At 45.7% G+C, this 20,597-nt stretch overlaps 1 protein-coding gene across 3 annotated transcripts in view; it reads left to right on the plus strand.

Moving 5' to 3' along the window:
- Positions 1 to 6,433: 6,433 nt before the first annotated feature.
- Positions 6,434 to 20,597, plus strand: part of Kiaa0319 (KIAA0319 ortholog) — a 38,753-nt gene continuing 24,589 nt past the window's right edge. The window contains exons 1-7 of one of the 3 annotated variants that reach the window (XM_038333477.2): positions 6,434 to 6,488; positions 9,806 to 10,584; positions 12,994 to 13,186; positions 15,321 to 15,419; positions 16,938 to 17,035; positions 18,226 to 18,313; positions 20,474 to 20,566. In XM_038333477.2, the coding sequence (XP_038189405.1) occupies positions 6,434 to 6,488; positions 9,806 to 10,584; positions 12,994 to 13,186; positions 15,321 to 15,419; positions 16,938 to 17,035; positions 18,226 to 18,313; positions 20,474 to 20,566 (1,405 nt within the window). Of the gene's footprint in view, positions 6,489 to 9,805; positions 10,585 to 12,993; positions 13,187 to 15,320; positions 15,420 to 16,937; positions 17,036 to 18,225; positions 18,314 to 20,473; positions 20,567 to 20,597 lie in introns of those variants that run through there. The other 2 variants (XM_038333479.2, XM_038333478.2) reach the window with 2 other exon arrangements.

The raw sequence follows: 20,597 nt of genomic DNA on the forward strand, positions 1-20,597 counted from the left end.
CTAAGCAAGCAAGCCAGTAGGCAGCATTTCTCCATGACCTCTGCTGCAGTTCCTGCCTCCAGGTTTCTGAGTGCCTTGACTTCCTGCCCTGACACTTCTGCATGGTAGACTACAAGTTATAAGATGAAATAAAGTCTGTTTTGCTTAGAATTTCTATCACTGTGATAAAAGCACCATGAACACAGCACAAAGGTCTTTGTGCCCACAGATCTCCAGAGAAACCAGGAATGTTAAGAATGAAGGATTGTCTTCCCAATGGGAAAGCTGTAAAATCCCTGCTCTTCCATTGTAACATGGAGGGCCTGCTTGTCAGGGTTTCTGTCCTCCCACCAGGTCCCACAGCTGTTTAGCCCCAAAGAAATCACACAGAGGTCTCCATGAGTTATAAACTGATTGGCCCGTTAGCTCAGGCTTCGTATTAGCTCTTATAACTTATATTAACCCATTATTCTTATCTATTTTAGCCACATGGCTCGGTACCTTTTTCAGTGGGGTAGGTCACATCCTGCTTCTTCCGTGTCTGGACAGGACTCCCGAGGGAGCTTCCCTCTTCCCAGAATTCTCCTGTTCTCCTTGCCCCACTTCTACTTCCTGTCTGGCTCTCCCACCTATACTTCCTGCCTGGATACTGGCCAATCAGTGGCTATAGGATCCCCTGGAACTGTAATAATGAGATGCCATGTGGGTGCTAGGAATTGAACCCAGGTCCTCTGGAAGAGCAGCCAGTGCTCTTAACCACTGAACCATCTTTCCAGCCCCAGACATGCTGTTTTGATGATAGATCACACATCCCTTTTCCCCTCTCCTCCAGTTCATTGCTCAGCACCTTTCATTCTTTTTCCTAGTGGTCTTCAGCAGGCTTGTAATCTTGAATTCTGCCTCTCTGAGGATGAACCTAGTTTGTCCCTAGTCCCTCTCTGTGCTCCTACCTGGACTAGCAGGTCGTTTTTCAGTGACAGTGTCCTGATGGGGAGGTGCCAGGAGATAAGAGAGAGGGAGAAGACAGATGATAGAGAATATAAAATCTGGGGTTGGGAGGCTTTGCACAAACTGTGTTTTCTGCCAAGCAAGTTTGTTAAGTACGGCCTCTTATATACTGTTAGCAGGAGGGAAATGGCCACTCTCAGCAGTGAGCTAAATCAGACAATGATGGCAAAGAGAACACAGAATACCTCAGTCACAGCTGTCTTCGGGCTGATAACCACAGCACAGGGGGAAGAGTCGGCTCCCCAGAAGCTGCAGCATTGACACCTCCCAGGCACTGGCTCCAACCTCAGGTGGCCCTTGCCAAATCTGTTTCTGGACACGGATGCAGAAATAAATTTCCCTTTGTCCTTCCATCCAGGCCTCTGAGAAAGTCTGGGGTGATCTGGCTCCCCACAGTGTCCTGCACAGCAGCTCTGGTACAGTTCCCTTGAACTCTTTCTGACTTTGAGTAATGGCAATCCTGTTCCTTCTGTTTGCTGAGTCTCCCTGGACTTTGTCCGCAGCTTCTACCTTCCATTCTGCACATCAGCAGAACCTGTAGATCACCTGAGCCATCTCTCCAGCACTTATGCTGTGTCTCTTTTGAAACAGAGTTTCTTGTAGCCCAGGCTGGTCTTGAACTTGTGATCATCCTGCTTCTGTCACTTGAGGGCTTGGATTAGCATTTCACTTTGTAAAGGGAGCATTTGGTAGTGATCAGATGGATGATTTCAGCATCTAGACTGTATCTGCCACTTAAAAAATTAATTAATAAATGGTTAAAAGATTTTGGCTTTAATGTATTTGAAATTTTAACAAAGCAACTATTATTCACTCTGTCTACTATGATTTTATGGAAACTTGAACATTTTACAACCCATTAATAAGCAGCAACAATAACATAATAAAGAAAAAGGAATTGAGAGAGGGAGGAGGAATAGAGAGGAGGAAAGAAGAAATGAAGAAAGAAGGGGAAGAGAGAAGGGGAGGAACTGAAGTTTCCAGTGGTTGTGAGTCACCATGTGGGGGCTGGGAGCCGAACCCAGTCCTCTGCAAAAGCAGCAAGTGCGCTTAACTCCTGCACATACTACTGCATGGGTAACCAGTACCCATGCCTCTGCACATACTACTGCATGGGTAACCACTACCCATGCCCCTGCACTTACTACTGCATGGGTAACTACGACCCATGCCCCTGCACATACCACTGCATGGGTAACTACGACCCATGCCCCTGCACATACCACTGCATGGGTAACTACGACCCATGCCCCTGCACATACTACTGCATGGGTAACTACGACCCATGCCCCTGCACATACTAATGCATGGGTAACTACGACCCATGCCCAACTTTTTATGTGAATGCTGGGGACCTGAACTTAGGTCCCTGTGCTTCTGCAGCAAGCACGCTTGCCCACTGAGCCATCTCTTTTGCACCTTAGTTTCACCAGGTGTGGGGCACAAAAAGTAATATTGTCATGGTGGTTGTTATGACCACACTGAGAAAACTTCTAGGAAAAAAAACCCTGTACGACATTGCACAAAGCCTTGGACACTGGTGACAAAGTGAGCTGTTATTTTAAATAACACTAAGGAAGAAACACTCAAAGAAAGGCACATCCCCATCTTATCATTTAACACAAGACTTCTTTTTTTTTTTTGGTTTTTCGAGACAGGGTTTCTCTGCAGCTTTTTTAGAGCCTGGCCTGGAACTAGCTCTTGTAGACCAGGCTGGCCTCGAACTCACAAAGATCCGCCTGCCTCTGCCTCCCGAGTGCTGGGATTAAAGGCGTGCGCCACCACCGCCCGGCAACACAAGACTTCTTAATCTTTTTGCACTATGATGCTTTTTTACCCAAGACATTTTTGGAATATATATATATACATATATACATATATATATGTATATATATATATTATTGTGTGTGTGTGTGTGTATGTTCTGTTTGCATGCATAGGGCATCAGATCCTATTATAGATGGTTATGAGCCACCATGTGTTTGCTGGGAATTGAACTCAGGACCTCTGGAAGAACAGCCAGTGCTCTTAACTTCTGAACCATCTCTCCAGCCTCTACCCAAGACATTTTTTTTTTATTTTATTTATTTATTATGTATACAATATTCTGTGTGTCTCCCTGCAGGCCAGAAGAGGGCACCAGACCTCATTACAGATGGTTGTGAGCCACCATGTGGTTGCTGGGAATTGAACTCAGGACCTTTGGAAGAACAGGCAATGCTCTTAACCTCTGAGCCATCTCTCCAGCCCTACCCAAGACATTTTTATGTGACCCTGGACATATAGGTATATAGAATGGGCATACATACTAAACACTTGCTGACAGTAAATCCCAAAGAAACTTATTTTAAATCAATTCTTTGATATTTCTACCATTAAAGATGAAAGAAAATCTTCATATGAATGGGATTGATGTACTTGTCCATCTTAATACAATTCAATTAAAAAAGACTATCCTAAAAAAAAAAAAATAAGTTGATGCCTACAGGCTGGGCAACGATGGCAGAGAAATACTAAAGTCTTTTGTTTTCCCACAATTAAGCCGTTTTATTTCCTACAAGTAGAAAACTTCCTACTTAAGTAAAACACTGCAGTTTCCACGCAGAGCAAAGCACACCTGCTGTGTGTTCAGAACCAAGGCTGCAGTGAAATCCTTTGATGGAACACAGGCGAGCACGGCCAGGGCATCGCGGATTTGTTACACAGCCGGTTTGGGTTTGGGCTGTTGAGAAACTTTCTACTGTTACCAAACTTCTCACAGCCTCCGTATTCAATTATATTACCCTACATGGGTCATGGGCCACAGTTTAAGCTTTGGTTTAGAATACAGTTGATATGTTTGAAAGAGATCTTAAGAGGGTTTATTTGGGAAGAATTATTATTATCCATCCTTGTTAACACATGAGGGAAGGTAAAAGAGGCATAAGTGAAGATTCCCTAGCCAGGCATAGTGACTTGCCTGGGGTTCCAGCTACCAAGGAGGCTGAGGCAGGAATGTTGCTGCTTGATCCTAGGAGTTCAAGGCCAGCACATCCTCCAAATAATAACAGTAATAATATTTTATTACTGTTTTAATTACTTTCTGCTGAAGAACGTTTCTGCTCAGTCGTTGGTGTCTGTGGGCTTTCCATACAATGTTTCTTTGTTCCACCACACACTTTGGAGGGTGTAGGATTTCTTATGAGTTCTTTATTTCTTTCTTAGTCTGTTTTTAGTGTTTTGGGATTAAGCTCAGGGCCTTGTATGTAGCAAGCACACGATGTACCACTGAGCCCCACCAAGCACCTTTCATGTCTTTTGGGAACATTCTTCCCAGCCTCTGACACTTAATTCAGTGTGGCTGGTGCTCACACAGACGCTGTGGCAAATCCTTCCTCTACCACTTGGCCATGTTTTTAATTGTAAGAAATCCTGATGTCGTGAGTGAACCTGGGTCCTCCGAGGGAATAGGCAGGAATGAGGCATGAGTCTGGGACCTCAGAGAGAGTAGATCTGTGGATTCAGGCATTGGTCTGGGACATCAAAGGAATAGGCAGGAACCTGGAACCTCTGCGGGTCCCAGCATGAGTCTGGGACCTCTGAGGAAGTGAGCAGGTCCTCTGTGGGTCCAGGCACACCCAAGCCTGGGATCTGTGAGGCAGTAGACCAGAACCAGAAACCTTTCCAGGTCCAACTCCAACCCAGGGACTTCTGCAGGAGGAAATCCAGACCAGGATTTACAGATACAGGTCAAAGCAGGTAACCTAGGCCAAAGTTGCCCTGAGGCAAGGAACTCCACCTTGGGCAACAAATCCCATGGGAGTGGAACTGAATGAGCCACCTGGGACAGAGAGAGCCTGAAGAAATGAGCTCTACAAGGAGCAGAAGCCGGGAGCAAATACAGTCCCAGAAGCCAACCCAGTCCGGAGACACTGGTGGATCAGGACTGAGCCAGTGACCAGATTCAGAGTCAGTGATCTCCACCAGAACAGGTTCAACTCCAAGCCAAGGACTTCTGCAGGAGGGGATCCAGACCACGATTTACAGAAACAGATCAAAGCCAGCAGCTTAGGCCAAAGTAGGCTGAGACAGCAAACTCCAAGGGAGCAGAGCAAAGCACAGGAGCGCTGAACTATCTCCAGAAACAGGAGTAACCAATGGTATAACTAGAACTGACTGTACCACAAGGGTGCAAATGCCAGCAGCTGAACCGTATATAAAAGTAGAAACCTGCCCAGGAACCCAACCTTTATCTGTAATAAAACAGTTCAGGAAGCTTGCCTGCCAGCAGACTCCTAGGCAGCTGGATTGCTAGCCCTAGTGTTTTATGAGACTAAATAATAGCTTCTACAGCAGTTAGCAGCAAGTAAGAAAATGCTTCCATCAGGTGGATCTCTGTGAGCTGGAGGCCAGCCTGGTCTACAAAGCAAGTTTCGCTGGGCAGTGGTGGCGCAAGCCTTTAATCCCAGTACTCGGGAGGCAGAGACAGGCGAGTCTCTGTGAGTTCGAGTCCAACCTGGTCTATAAGAGCTTGTTCTAGGATAGGCTCCAAAGCTACAGGGAAACCCTGTCTTGAGGAAAAAAAGAAAAAGAAAACAAAGCAAGTTCCAGGAGAGCCTTCCCTTCCTCCGTTATACAAAGTTTCCTTTCCTCTGCCTTTGAGTCTCCATCAATTGGTAGTGACTGAATTCTTTGCCATAACACTCTGTGAATATAGAGCTTTTTTTTTTTTTTTTTTTGGTTTTTTGAGACAGGATTTCTCTGTAGCTTTGGAGCCTGTCCTGGCACTAGCTCTTGTAGACCAGGCTGGCCTCAAACTCACAGAGATCCACCTGCCTCTGCCTCTTGAGTGCTGAGATTAAAGGCGTGCGCCACCACCACCTGGCTAGAGCCTTGTTTTTCCTCCCTTGATTGGTCTTTATTTCCACTGTTTGTAGGGTGAGTTTACATAAAATCTTTCATTCTTTCTTTCCTTTTTCCTTTTTTTTTTTTTTTTTTCCGAGGCAGGGTCTTACTATTTAGCCGTGGCTGTCCTGGCTGGAACTCTCACTGTGTAGAAGCTGGCCTCAAACTCACAGAATCTGCCTGCCTCTGCCTCCCGAGTGTTGGAATTAAAGGTATGTGCCACTATGCCTGGCTGATTTATTTATTTTTATAACTTCTTAGGAACTAACTGTTCAGGCTATTTTAATAAACTTCTCTGGAGAGATGGCTGCTTCAGCTATGACTCCCCTCCGTGAATAGGGCAATTTTTCTATTAATATGAATAAATGATAAAAATATCGTGTTTCCACATTTACCTACCCCTTTCTTCTTCCTTGTCTCTCTCTCTCTCTCTCTCTCTCTCTCTCTCTCTCTCTCTGTGTGTGTTTTCTTTGAAGTTCTAGAGGCCACATCTGACTCATCAACCACCAAAGGGAGCCTGTTCCAAATTCTCTGCCTTGGAAGCCTCATCCTGTGAGGCAGAATGGTGTTCCCTACAGGGACCCTGTCCTCCTTGCTGCTGTTGGCTGCCATCACAGGTAGGAAAGCATTTCCAGGAGACATCATTGTTTCCTGGGAGAGCTGTAAAAGCCAATTCCTGTGGCTCCTGTGGCCAGGGCCAGGCATTAAATATAATTTTGCATGAATTCACTTGCTGTCGGACAGGACACATGTCCTTCAGTGAAGGACAGCACATCTGACCACATGGGCGAGGGAGAATCTTCTGGCTCGGTTCTTCATATAAGTTATGGGGAGATAGATGCAATGGTAGCCATAAAAATATTGTGCATTTGAGAGGTTGGGAGTTGCCTTACCCCTGCTTCACCCCATCCTCTCTTGATCTTCGTAAGAGGGCTGTTTTGTTGTGTTCAGCTATGGTCAATCAGGGTTTTCTCCATGTCTGAGATCTAGCTTTTCTCTAAAACATAAAAGACCAAAAATAGTCATGTGATTTAAAAGCTAGATTTGTGTTGGAGAAAATACCATCTCAGCTTCATGTGCTGCTTTTCGAATTAGAAAAGGAACGCATGCAGTGTATCTAATTCTCATTCCATCGGATGAAAGAGTCTCTGCATAAGAGCTGATGTTTGGCATTGTGTTGCACTTACTCATTTGTCGTGCACAAGTATCACGGTGTGTGTGGGAGCAAGTTTGTAGGGACGAGTTTTCTTCTCCTACCATGTGGGTTCAGGTTATCGGTCTTGGCAGCATGTGCCTTTACCCACTGAGCAGTCTTCTTGGCTCTGACATTGTGTTATGAGACTACCAAGCTATCTACCATGCTAACATTGTCCTACTGACATTGTACTAGTAAAAATCTATTCCAGTGATCTTGTGTACATAGCATTAAGGTGATACTTGTGCATTATTTATTCCATATGTTTCCTGTTAGAAACAATGTCTGACAGTCCTCTTGTAACTAAAACATTTATTAAAATAAATGTCAGTGATGAGCCCTTACTAGAAAGGAAATCCCGTGCTGCTAAGGTTTGCTTCTATTGTTTTTTCATGGAAACTAACAGACCACACACACCATGCAGTACATGCCAGTACATGCCAGCACATGCAGTACACGCCTGCTGTAGTGACTCTGTAGAGAGACCGAGAGTTTGTTTTTGAAAGTCTGGCTAGTAGAATAAAACAAGGCATAGTGGCTAATGCCTTTAATCACAGCACTTGGGAAGAGAGGCAGGCAGAGCTCTGTGAGTTCCAGATTAGCTAGGACTATATAATGTTTCTCAAAACAAACAAACAAAAACTTGATTGTAGGCAGTTTTTCTGTCCCAACTGTTGCCAAATAACTGGCAGCTGCTTCCCGACTAACTGACTCAGAGACTTAATATTAATTGTAAATGTTCAGCCAATAGCCCAGGCTTGTTATTAGCTAACTCTTACATTTAAATTAACCCATATTTCTTATCTATGCTTTATCACATGGATCATGGCTTGTTACCTCATTTTCTACAAGTCCTGCTTCCTCAGTGGCTGGCTGATGTCTCTTCTGACTCTGTCTTTCTTCCTCCCATCATTCTCCTAGTTTGGCTTTCCCAAATATAATTCTTACCTGGCTACTGGCCAATCAGCTCTTTATTAAAGCAACCTGAGTGACAAGTCTTCACATGGTGTAAACAGTACTTGATTATAGATATGTACTGAGAACAAATGACATTTATCTGATCTACCGTCAGATAGCTTGTGAGATTAAAAAAATAATTAACAACGCCAACAAAACAAAGATACAGTACTTTTCCGTTACTTCTGTGACGATTTTTTTTTATACAAGGCCTATTGTGAGTTACATAAACAGGAGACACAAGCAGAGAAGAACGGAATCATATGAAGAGGCAGAATGCACAGGTAAAAAGGCACATGAATAGTTGGAACAATATATGTGGATAGAAAGGTAGAGGAACAGAGGGGTGGGTGGATAAGAGGAAGAATAGAGGAATGGATGGGCAAGTTGGTGGGTGGGTGGGTGGATGAGTGAGTGAAAAGTGGATGAACCAGTGGAAAGACAGTGACTGTGTGGATGAGAAGTGTGACGGATGGATGCACAGCCAGGGATGGAGGAGCCTCTGGTTTTCTAGAGTGGCTTCCCTGGGATGTGCATATACATATATACATACGTACTTACATGCATACACCCACATGTGTGATTTTATACAAATAATATATATATATATATATATATATTTTATGTTTTTAGTACAAAACAATAGGCTTTGGGCCAGCAAGATGGCTCAGCAGGTTGAGGGGGAACTTGCTGTCAAACCCAATAACCTAGTAAGTTTATTCTCTGAGACCTACATGGTAGAAAGAAAGAGCCAACTCCCATAAGTTGTCTTCTGACCTTCATGGTACATGTGTGTGCATGCACACACAAAAGCAAATAAATATAAAGCCTTTTTAAAGAAAGGCTTCACTGCGGCATTTCATACACGTGTATCATTGTTGTAGCCCCGTTTCCTCTCCCATCCCTCCTCCCTCCAAATTGTGCTTTTCCCTTTTTTTTTTTAATAAATAATTTATTTTATTTTTATGTGCATTGGTGTTTTGTCTACATGTATGTCCTGTTAGGGTGTTAGATCTTGGAGTTACAAACAGTTGTTAGCTGCCATGTGGATGCTGGAATTGGACCTGGCTCCTCTGGAAGAGCAGTCAGTGCTCTTAACCACTGAGCCACCTCTCCAGCCCACGCTTTTCCTTTCATGTCACATATATGTTTATACATGTGAACCTAGGGGAAGCATGATGGCCTGCCAGCAGCCTTCCCTGCATTATCCTCTGCTGCCCCTCCTTTCAGAACCTTGCTCTTCCTGTAGTTTCCCTCATGGTATGCGTGTGTGCAAATACGTGCATGAATGTCATATGTCTTTAAATCTAGATTCTGGGGGCTGGAGAGATGGCTCAGTGGTTAAGAGCATTGACTGTTCTTCCAGAGGACCTGAGTTCAATTCCCAGCAACCACATGGTGGCTCACAACCATATATAATGAGATCTGGCGCCCTCTTCTGGCTTGCAGGCATACATGGAGGCAGAATGTTGTATACATAATAAATAAATAAAATCTTTAAAAAAAAATGTGTTTTAAAAAAATCTAGATTCTGCATATGAACTTCGGTTCTGTTTGGTTTCTTGAGACCAGGTTCCATGTAGTTTACCATGCTGGCCTCCAGCTCTCAAGGATGACCTCGAACTCCTGTCTCCATCTCCAAAGCGCTGGCATTACAGGTGTACTATACAGCTTGGATATTTTCTCCAACATTTACTGGCCATTTGTGTTTCTTCTTTTGAAGTTTGTCTACTTACTAATCTGCCTTTTGGTGTTGAGTGTTGGCCCCTTTCTGGTCTTCAGGTGTCAGGTGCCAGCAGTGCAGTGCGGGGAGGACTTTCTCCAACGCCATCATTTCACCTAACCTGGAAACTATTAGAATCATGCGGGCGTCTCAAACCTTCTCCGCGGGAGACTGCACGGCTGCTTGCTGTGACCTGCCCAGCTGCGACCTGGCCTGGTGGTTTGAGGGCAGCTGCTACCTGGTAAACTGCGTGCACCCGGAGAACTGCGAGCCCAGGACGACAAGCCCCATCCGCTCTTACCTCACTTTTGTGCACAGACCTGTCCCGAAGCCCGAGCAGCTGCTGGACTACGGAGACATGATGCTGGGCAGGGGTTCCCCCTCCGGAGCTTGGGGAGACTCCCTTGATGATCTCAGGAAGGACTTGCCCTTTCTAGGCAAAGACAGGGGTCCGGGTCCAGAGGAGACTGCCGAGTACTCAGATGACTACAAAGAACTGGAGCGGGGCCTCCTGCAGCCCTCCAACCAACAGGACCCCAGAGGCAGCATCGAGTACCCCGACTGGAGCCTGCTGCCCGGCAGCGAAGGAGGTTTCAATGTCTCATCTGTAGGAGACAGCTCAGCTACTTCCACAGAGAGGCTGCAGGACCCCACACGCCAATCACTGGACCAGCAGCAGCTGGAGGCCCTGAATGAGTCCACTTGGTCCCCTACCCCGGGGTACTCAGCAGTGAGCAGCGTGTGGTCCCCCTCTGTAACCACATTACCTTCAGGAGAGGAGATGGAGAGAGAGACTTTACAGCTCCAAGAACAACCAAGTAATAGCTCTGGAAAAGAGGTGAGTGTGCTCGAGACGTGCTGGGGTGGGCAAGGGAGGAAACCCAAGGCTGAGTAAGCACTGCTGGGAGAGGAGAGATGGGATGAAATCCCGTGAGGTCAGAACTGATGGAGAACTCAGTGGCTGCGTGGTCGAGAGAGAGAGAATGTAAGAATCTGGGCGTGTGACAGAGATCTGAAGGTAGTCAGAAGGAAGGGATTGGAGGACGTGGAACACTTCCAGGATTCCTATTTTTATTTTATTACCTGATTATTTGCAGGCAGGGGCTCTGGCTGTGAACTCACAGAGATTTCCCTGCCTCTGCCTCCTGAGCCCTGGGATCCCCAGGTTCTACTGTTTTATGTGTGTTTAGCTACAACTTAGGGACTTGACCATGCTAGGCAAGCTCTCTACCCACCGAGCTACCTCTCTAGCTCCTTTAAGACTTTAAAAGGAAAATAGTGTGTAAGATTTTTTTGTTTTGTTTTGTTTTTTGTTTGTTTTTCGAGACAGGGTTTCCCTGTAGTTTCTAGAGCCTGTCCTGGAATTAGCTCTTGTAGACCAGACTGGCCTCGAACTCAGAGATCCGCCTGCCTCTGCCTCCCGAGTGCTGGGATTAAAGGCGTGCCCCACCACCGCCCAGCTTGTAAGATTCTTGATATACTTGGGAAAAGGACTTCTAGCTTCTGCGGAGAATAAGATACAGGCACAGGAGAAGGCCAGAGAAAAACTTGGCTTTTGAAGCATTTGGTTTGGGGTTTCATTTTCAAAGTCCCAATAATAAATGCAAAAGACTGAGGTGTAGCTTTCTTATATAAAAAAAGAAAGAACTCAAGATGTACTAAAGACCTAAATGAAAAGAGTTAAAACAGTGGTAACCTTGGTAACTAGGTTTAGATAATCGGGGGGGGGGGGGAGTTACAGGACATCAAAAATTGGCAATAGCCGGGCGGTGGTGGCGCACGCCTTTAATCCCAGCACTCGGGAGGCAGAGGCAGGCGGATCTCTGAGTTCGAGGCCAGCCTGGTCTACAGGAGCTAGGTCCAGGACAGGCTCTAGAAACTACAGGGAAACCCTGTCTCGAAAAACCAAAAAAAAAAAAAAAAATTGGCAATAATGAAGCTGTGCATCTTTAATCCCAGAACTCAGGAAACAGAGGCAGAAGGATTGCTTGAGTTTGAGACCAAACTAGTCTATGTTGTAAATTTCAGGACAGCCAGAGCTACTTAGAGAACCCTGTCTCAAAACAAAGAAACAAGCAAAAAACTTAATAAAAATTACAAAAAGAATAAATTGACTTCATCAGAAGTAAATACTTTTGCATCCCAAATAAGAACATCAAGAAAGAGAAGACAACCCATAGAATGGAGTAAAATATTTGTAAATCATGTATCATAACTTAACATGCAGAAATGTTAGTTTTACAACTCAGTAATAAGAAAACAACCCGACTTAAAAATTGGTGAAGGGTGAATGGTAACCCCAGCACTCAGGATAAATAAATGTGTAAAAGAGGTTGAATCCAAAGTGCAATGATACTACCTCATGCCTATTAGTACGGCTAGAATAAAATACTAGAAAAAATAAAAACAAGACTGGGGTAGGGTGTCGCCCAAGGTCCATAGCCCTGAGTTGCAGTAGCAGCAGCAGCAGCAGCAGGAGCAGCAGGAGCAGCAGCAGCAGCAGCAGCAGCAAAGCCTGACCTAGGGAAGGGTTAGCAGAGAAGCTGCAGGGCTCACACGTGGCTGATGGAGTGCACAGCAATGCGAATGCCTTGGGAAACTGGCTTGCTGCTCCTGAGCTTTTAAACAGTAACACATCCCATCGCCCCAGCACATGACCAGCAGCTTCTCTAGTGTGCACTTGAGAGGGATAAACACATCTCTCCATGCAAAGACTGTCACATAGCAGCGTTATTCATGCCACAGCACTGCTGAAGAGAGTATCTATAGAAAACCCATCAAGATCAGTCTCGTGGAGGGTGAAGGCCAGGTCAGCCATTCCTTCCTCTGGCCCTTCCCCTTCCCTCTTGCCTCTTCTTTCTCTTTTCTTCTCTTTTTTTCCTCTTCCCCCTTCTCTTCTTCCCTCTCCTCATTTTCTCCTTTGAAACAAGGTCTTGCTATATGGCCAAAGTTCACCTCAAAATCAGCAATCTTGCTGCCTCAGCCTCTTGATGTTTTAATTAGGCCTTTACCACCACAGAGCTCTGCCTCATTATAATGAAGGCACTGATTCTATTCACGAAGGTTCTCACTCCCTTGACCTGACCACCTACTCTGCCTCCCCTCACCTAAAAACCATCTCGTGGCACCAGTTCCATCATGAATTTGGAGGGGGGTGGGCACAAACAATCCACTGCCTATATTTGTGTTGTCCAACCCAAATGAATGTTTTTTTCATAACAATACCCCTTGTTAATTTATCCCACAGGTTCTAACACCTTCCCATAATCCTCCGCATGCCAGCCTGGAGTCCAGCCCAGTCACAGTAGAGAAAGACTCTGTTCCCACAGTCCCTCCATGGGACACAGAAAGCAGCACCCCAACATTTCTCACCAGTACAGTTCTCCCTGGGCTGACCCCGTCTTCGACCACTGTGTCACCTACTACTTCTTCCAGGACAGGTAACTCTCGAAGAACACAATTAGAAGACATTTACCACAGAGGCAGAATCTTGCAGGGACAGTGTTTAAGGTTTACTCCTCCCTTCGGTCCCAGTCTCGAGACAGACACAGAGCCGACACCATGCTGCGTAACCAGAGTAAAAAGTGACTGGTATGCTGTCTTTTCCCTCTGCGGCTCTCTGAGGGAGGGGAGGAGACAGGCAGGTTAGGGCGAGCCAGTTCACATGGGGTAGTAGGAGCAACACATGTTCTAATAGTAGTGAGGGCTGTGTATTTCTGGTTGTGTATTCTGTTGTGTACTTCAGGAAGAAAGTATGTTCTTTGGGTGTGACTTTGAGGGGGAGACAGGGAACTGCAGAAAGCCCGTACTGGTGCTGGCACTAGAAGAAAATGGTGGGTCAGAAGGGCCTACAATGGTCTCTAGCTTCTAAGGCTTCTCTCCAAGGGAAATCACTAGTCTTGAGAGTGTTGTCTCTAAACCTCAGCACCATGAGTGATCTCTTCCATCTTGTGTGGAAGAGAAGAAAAAGACTCACAACAACATTTTGGAAGAACCAGAAGGAGATCTGCTAGAGCTGGCTTTGTGGGTGGGGAAGGCAAGCTAGGAAGGAGTCTAGGATGGGAAGGGTTATCTAGATCTGGTTCACCCAGGTGGGAAGACCTGAGCTGTGAGCAGCCCCTTTCCCTGGGGGTAGGGACTGGACAGCACAAAAAGGAAAAGGTGAGCTGAGCACCAGGGCTCATCTTTCTCTGCTTCCTGACTGTGGATATTATGTGATTGGCTGCCTTACGCTCCCACCGCCTTGCCTTCCCTGCCTTGACAGTCAGTCTGTGTCCTCATACTGTAAGCCTCCTTCCTCAAGTCACTTCTGTCAGGGACTTTGTTACAGCAACGGGAAAATTAAATAAAAACTAAAATAAGTTCTATTGTCCAGAGGGTGAGCGGAGGCTAGTGTTTCCAATGTCAACCGGAAGATGAGGGTGGCTGTAGCTACAGCCTGGCTCAAAGGCTGAACTCAAGTGTGTATGGAGGTGTAAGTTGATCATCCCAGCACTTGGGAAGCGAAGGCAGGCAGGTCAGGAGTTCAAGATCGTCTCTGGATGCATAGGAAGAAAGAGACCAGCCTGGACTATATACAGTTCTGTCTATAACAACAACAACAACAATAATATAAGTAATACTACTAATAACACCCTACCAACATAAAAGTTCAGCTACATTTGAGACCTGACTGGTATCCCAGATGCCGCCCTGAGCCAGTGCTATTCGGTTCTGATTCCCTGATGCTTTTTAACCTTCACCCTTACTGACTTTGATCCTGAACTTCAGAGAGGAGAGGATTATAGTGAAAGAGAAGCTATGAGAGGAAGAGAAGCTGCCCTGGGATTGGCTCCCTGGGTGCTAATGGTGATATGGGAATATTGGGGTGTCTTTGAGCATGGCACAGTCTTTCTCAGCGCTTAGAAAGCTTGGTTTGGGGGGGGGGGTTAAGGTCACAGAAAACTCAACTCAAATAGTTTATTCTGAACCAAACACAAAGGACAGTGAAACTAGTAGCCAGCTGAGACAAACCCCAGCAGGACTGTAGCGATGCCCTTCAGACTGTGCAGTAAACGAGCTTCGGTGCATTAGCAGGTAAGTGCTTTGAGGGGAGTTAATGCCTCTGTCGCTGGAGTGAAATTACCTTTTCATATTGAGCTTGCCTGGATTTCCTGTTGGAAAGGCTCCAAGAGCAAAGCCATTAGTCGTCATTTATGAGGGGCCCCGGGATCTGGGCATATGGCTAATGACGCTGAGACACTTATCAACACTATTGACCTATTTGTAAGTAAGGACCGCTCCCCAGGGAGTCAGGAAAAGCTGGTTGCAACAGAGATAACAAACTCAATCAGTAGTCCTCCACCTATTGGTAAACTACCGCCTGACACACAGCTCATTCTGAATGATTAGTTTCTTCACCGTGCCAACTCATGTAGAAAGTTTGAAATTGGCAAAGTCTATCTTGCAACATAACAGAGGGCACTAGACCAGGGTGGAGTGCCTTAATAAAATTATATGAGGAATGGCAATTCTAAAAACAGGTATATTTTTTGTATTACATAACGGGATGCACTGTTTCTAATTAATTTTTAGTAAAGGCGCTGGCAGTGTCTGCTGGAGATAACCTTGTGATAACCTTACCAAACAGCGAAGCGGAACTGAAGGCCTCTGTTGAGCCAGCGCCCTCTGCAGGTAAGAGTTTGACATTTTTGGGTGACTGGGCCTCGGGCAGAACTGGGGTGTTTTCACCTAGGTCTCCACAGACTATAGATTTGATACATCCTTTCCGTATTCCACAACAGGAGATGGCTGAAGTTTACTGTGTTAGCATAACTGCAGTAGGTGTCTAGGAAGTTCAAGATAGTGCATAATCTTTAACTGCTCAGCCTGGAAGGTCACAACACTGGAAGAAACAGGGAGGAGGGATTGCCGTGTGCAAGGCCTTGATCTGTGACATCACGGGCCAGGGGCCAGGGGCCAGGGGCCAGGAAGAGCCCATTGTGAGAAGATGGGTGGCATGTAACAGGAGGCTTGCTTGCTGATGCTGTAGTACTAGAAACATAGCTGAGCAGCTCTCATAATACTCCAGATCAGCTGCTCAAAATGTCCAGGGGCTAGGGAGGTGCCATGGAGGAAGCACCTGCCACACAAGCTTGAGAATCTGTGTTCCGATATCTAGAACTTATGGAAAGCCAGATGTGGTCACATGTCTATAATCCCACCTGAGCTATCTTCATACTTCTACACACGTACCATGATACACACACATATACCTATACTCACACACACACATTCATAGTACACACATATCACACACACATGCACACATACATATTTACACACATAAACACATGTAAAATACATATATAAATTTAAATACAATGCCAAGTTGACAATGATTACCTTCTCCTTACCCAGGAGTGTCCCACTATTCCTGAGCATTTGAACCATTCCTATAGCCTATCAGTGCACTCTTCCTTAATTAGATCATTCTTAAATTCTTTGGTTCTCACCCAGGTCACATGGGTCAAAGTTTCATAAATAGACACAGTCATGCCTGTCATCTATATCTCAGTCCTTTGAGCTGAGCTGAGCTACAACACTGCTATCTAAAGACTTCAGACAGTTTTAGTTCAAGACAGAGATGTTTAAGTAACTTTGTGGCTTAGACAAATCTCTATAGAGACCAAATGAGTTGAAATCTATTCACTTTTCATCAAAAGGAGAAAAGATACAGTGGATTATACAGTATACTCTATACAGTTTAGGTGTATTGTAGAGCTGGGTGTGGTTTTGTATTAGGGAAGCGGAGACACTCAGATCTCTGTGAGTTGGAAGACACTTTGGTCTTGGTCTACTTAGTGAATTCCAGGTCAGCCAGAGCTACATAGTGAGAGCCTGCCTTATTTTTTTTTTAAAAGACATTGGAAACAGCTTAGAAGGAAGGTTTTCAAATGTTAACAGTGACATTGGGAAGGCTTAATCTTTAGATTCTATTTTCTATCATTTGTATACTTTCATGGTAAATTGTTTTTGTGCTTGTTTTTCTTTATTTGCAAAGACACAGAAGCCTTGTGATTTTTTACTGGGATAAGGGTTGAAAGCTAAGTTCCGTGCTTCTAAGGCAATTGGTACTATTGGTTTAAGGCTCTCTCTTCCTTGGGGTTATCTCAGAATTGATAAGCATTCATGTTTCTGACTTGTTCTCAGACACAACTTACAGCTATGAATGGGAATTAATGAGCCACCCTATAGACTTTCAAGGTAAAATCAAACAAGAAAACAAGCCGATTCTCCACCTTTCTCAAGTAAGTAACACGGCAGGTTGTGCACCTCAGAATTCAGCTAGCGACACCTTTGCTGTTGACCCTAGAATCCTCTCTTAGGATTAAAAACAAATGAAGAAACCTGGCATGATGGCATATGCCTGCAGTCTCAGCTACTTGGGAAACTGAGGCAAGAAGATTGCTTGATCCTAGATGTTCAGGCCAGCCTCGGCAACATAATAAGATTTCCCGTCTCAAAAAAAAGTTATAATTAAATTGACATATCATCAGCTCAGGAGAAAGAGGCTCAGAAGCCCATTCTGTGTGCTGGATTCAAAGCCTGGGTTCTTCTTCTTCTTCATTTTTTTTTTTTTTTTTTTTGGTTTCTCGAGACAGGTTTCCCTGTAGTTTCTAGAGCCTGTCCTGGAACTAACTAGCTCTTGTAGACCAGGCTGGCCTCGAACTCAGAGATCCGCCTGCCTCTGCCTCCCTAGTGCTGGGATTAAAGGCGTGCACCACCACCGCCTGGCCTGGGTTCTCATTCTTGCCATCTTTACAGTGTTAAAGGTGTCTCAGATATCTGCCAGGCATGTTCTATGAGTTTCCAGCAGTTCCAGTCTAGTTGCTGGAACAAGTTGCTTAGTTGCTTAGATTGTCAAATACTACTCCACATGCAAGAAGACACACACTTCCTTGGCTCCATGAAGAACACATTGTCTTAATAGCTAGGGGTCTATTTTCTTGGGAGAGGAATGTCTTCCTGTAACGTTGTAGCAATCCCAGGGCCATGCCAGCTCACATCACTGCCATGTGACTAAGCTATTCCTCAAAGCATGGTACCCAGACTCCCGCCAGGAACTTTGTGAACTTGTGTGTTAGAAATGTGTGATTCTAGACTGAGGTGCAGATTAGTGTAGGGTCCTTGCTGAGTACATGGGAGGCCCTGGGTTCACTTTCAGCACTGAGCACTGCCCCCCAAACCCAAAATACAGCCCAATTCCATTCACACTCATCCGAGAGCTGCGGTCTGTGGCTGATACAAGGCCTGTGACATCTGTGACTAAGCAAAGGGCCTATGTAGGTGACCTAGTCTCCTAGAGTGCAGCTCTCACATTTGTAGCAGTCCTAGAGACACTGAAACGAGCCTTCTTTACAACCTTTGGGATGCTGTTCTAGAAAGGTGATTCCCGTGTCTTCAGATGCTCACCTGTGTGTCTGCTTTTACATTGCAGTTGTCTGTGGGACTCTATGCCTTCAGAGTGGCTGTTTCTAGTGAGAATGCATTCGGAGAAGGATATGTTAACGTCACTGTCCTGCCAGGTGAGTCTGTGGGAGAGTGGCCTCTCGGCTGTGCTAGTCTCATGTTCTGGCACCTGATGTCATGGTTGTATAAACTATGCCATGACTGCTCCGTGGTGTGGTTAAGGGGGAGGTTTTTGTTGTAGATGAGATGGGGGAGGGGGGAGAACAGTCAGAGGCGTCTGGAAGAACCCAGAGCAGAGACAGAAAGAAGCAGACTGAACATGGGCAGGGTTATTTGTGAGAGAGGAGAGAATAGCAAGGGAAAGAGAACAGAAAAAAAAAAAACAGAGAAGCAGGAACAGAGCAGAGAGAAAACATAGCAAGAATACCAAGGCTATAAGGAGACTGAGTAGCTGGGGTGAGGGAAGCCAGTGAGCTGAACGGCGTTTAGGGTAGAGAGGAAGCGAGAAGGGATGGATGCCAGCATGGACTTTGTAACAGGTACTTGAGGTCCAGAGGGAGCCTGGAAGCCAGCATAGACTTTGATATGCTGAAAGGTGACACAGGGTAGACTTAATGTCCCTTCTGCCAGAGATAAGGGAAATGACCCCTTGTGATAGAGGGAACTGACTTCACAAGTTCCTGAGGAATATTGGCTTTTCTCTAACTGCCAGAAATCCTCCTATAGTCCAGGCTGAACTCTTCTCTGGATATCTGGACTGCCCTTTGGAGTTTGGACCTCTTTGATGTTTACCTTAAGCACTGTCTCAGAGTTCTATTACCACGAAGAGACACCATGACCGAGCAACTCTTACAAAGCAAAGAGTTTACTTGGGAGCTTGCTTACAGTTTCAGAGGCTCAGGCCGTTATTATTATGACAGGGAGCATGGCAGCATGCAGGCAGACATGTGCTGAAGGAGAGGTGAAAAGCTTTCCATCCTGATCCACAGGGGGAGAGAGAAAGAGAGAGAGAGAGAGAGAGAGAGAGAGAGAGAGCGAGAGAGAGAGAGAGAGAGAGGGAGAGAGAGCGAGCGAGCTGGAGATGAGAGAGGGAGACAGGAGCCTGGGCCTGTGTGTCCACTTGAAACCTCAAAGCCCAGCCTCGTGACACAAATCCTCCAGGAAGGCCACACTTTCTCCAACAAGATCACACCTCCTAATCCCTCTCAACCGTTCCACTCCCTGGTTGACTAAGCCTTCAAATCTATGAACCTTTGGGAGCCATTCTCATTCAAACCACCTCAGGCACCTCTGTAGAGAAAACACGCACGGATTATGTTTAGTAGTTTCGTTTTCTTTTCCTTTCTCTATGACTCTAGCATTTGTTTGCCATGCAACTCAAGTACACAAGGTAACCGCTCGCTCTTCTTGAATGATGACAAACTGTACCTTGGCCCTCCCTGTCCAACACTCACACTGTCCACCTTCTTTCCTCGTGACCTAACTTTCAGGTAGGACCATGGAGATTTGAAATGCATCTGTGTCCCTAAAGGGTCAGGGGCACACGTGTGTCATGGTCTATCAAGTCCATCCCTGGACCACAATACAGTGCATTCATGTGAATTAGAGAAGATGACCTGGGCCCGCTGGGCACACCCTGCTCTACACCCCAGCCTGCAGCTTCCACTTACCCATCCGCTCAGCTGAGCCACTGGCCTGCATCAAATTCTAGCAACACCACCTCCCAGCCGTCTCTCCTGGGGCCAGCAGCTCTCCCTTTCCCACAGTCTATTTTCTATTACAGCTGAGGTCTAGTGAGGGTAGTGGGCACCTTCACTCAAAGATTTAAGATCCAGTTCATGGCCTGGTGATGTTGTCAGCTGGTAGAGTGCTCGTCCGGCACTGACTACGCCTGCATTCACCGTGTAATCCTAGCACTTGGGAGGCACAGGCAGGGGAGCAGGAGTTCAAAGGTCATCTATAGAAAATTGGAGGCTACCCTGGGATAAACAAGGCCCAGCAATCTAGTCTTCCTTTTCTGTAATCACTGTACACATTCCATGACTCTCCTCTTGCATCTAGGATTATCTAGAGATATATGAATTGACAGACAAGCTCAAAATCCTCAGGAGGAGTTCAGGAGGAGTTTAAAAGTTTAGTTTTCCACAGTTGAGACTCAGGGGGACGAAGACCTTCTAGGATGTTCAGAAGCAGCTTTTAGAAAGGATGCCTTTGTTTGTGTGTGGCTGGTGTGCGCCAAGTTGGCTTAGTTGCTGTCTGTTTTTTTCTGTCCACAGCTGCAAGAGTTAACCAGCCACCTGTAGCAGTTGTCTCTCCTCAGATGCAGGAACTCACTGTGCCTTTGACCTCAGCCCTCATCGATGGCAGCCGTGTGTATCCTCCATGTTTGGGCAGTTTCTG

The sequence above is a fragment of the Arvicola amphibius genome, chromosome 6, assembly GCF_903992535.2.
Source record: "Arvicola amphibius chromosome 6, mArvAmp1.2, whole genome shotgun sequence".
Lineage (NCBI taxonomy): Eukaryota > Metazoa > Chordata > Mammalia > Rodentia > Cricetidae > Arvicola > Arvicola amphibius.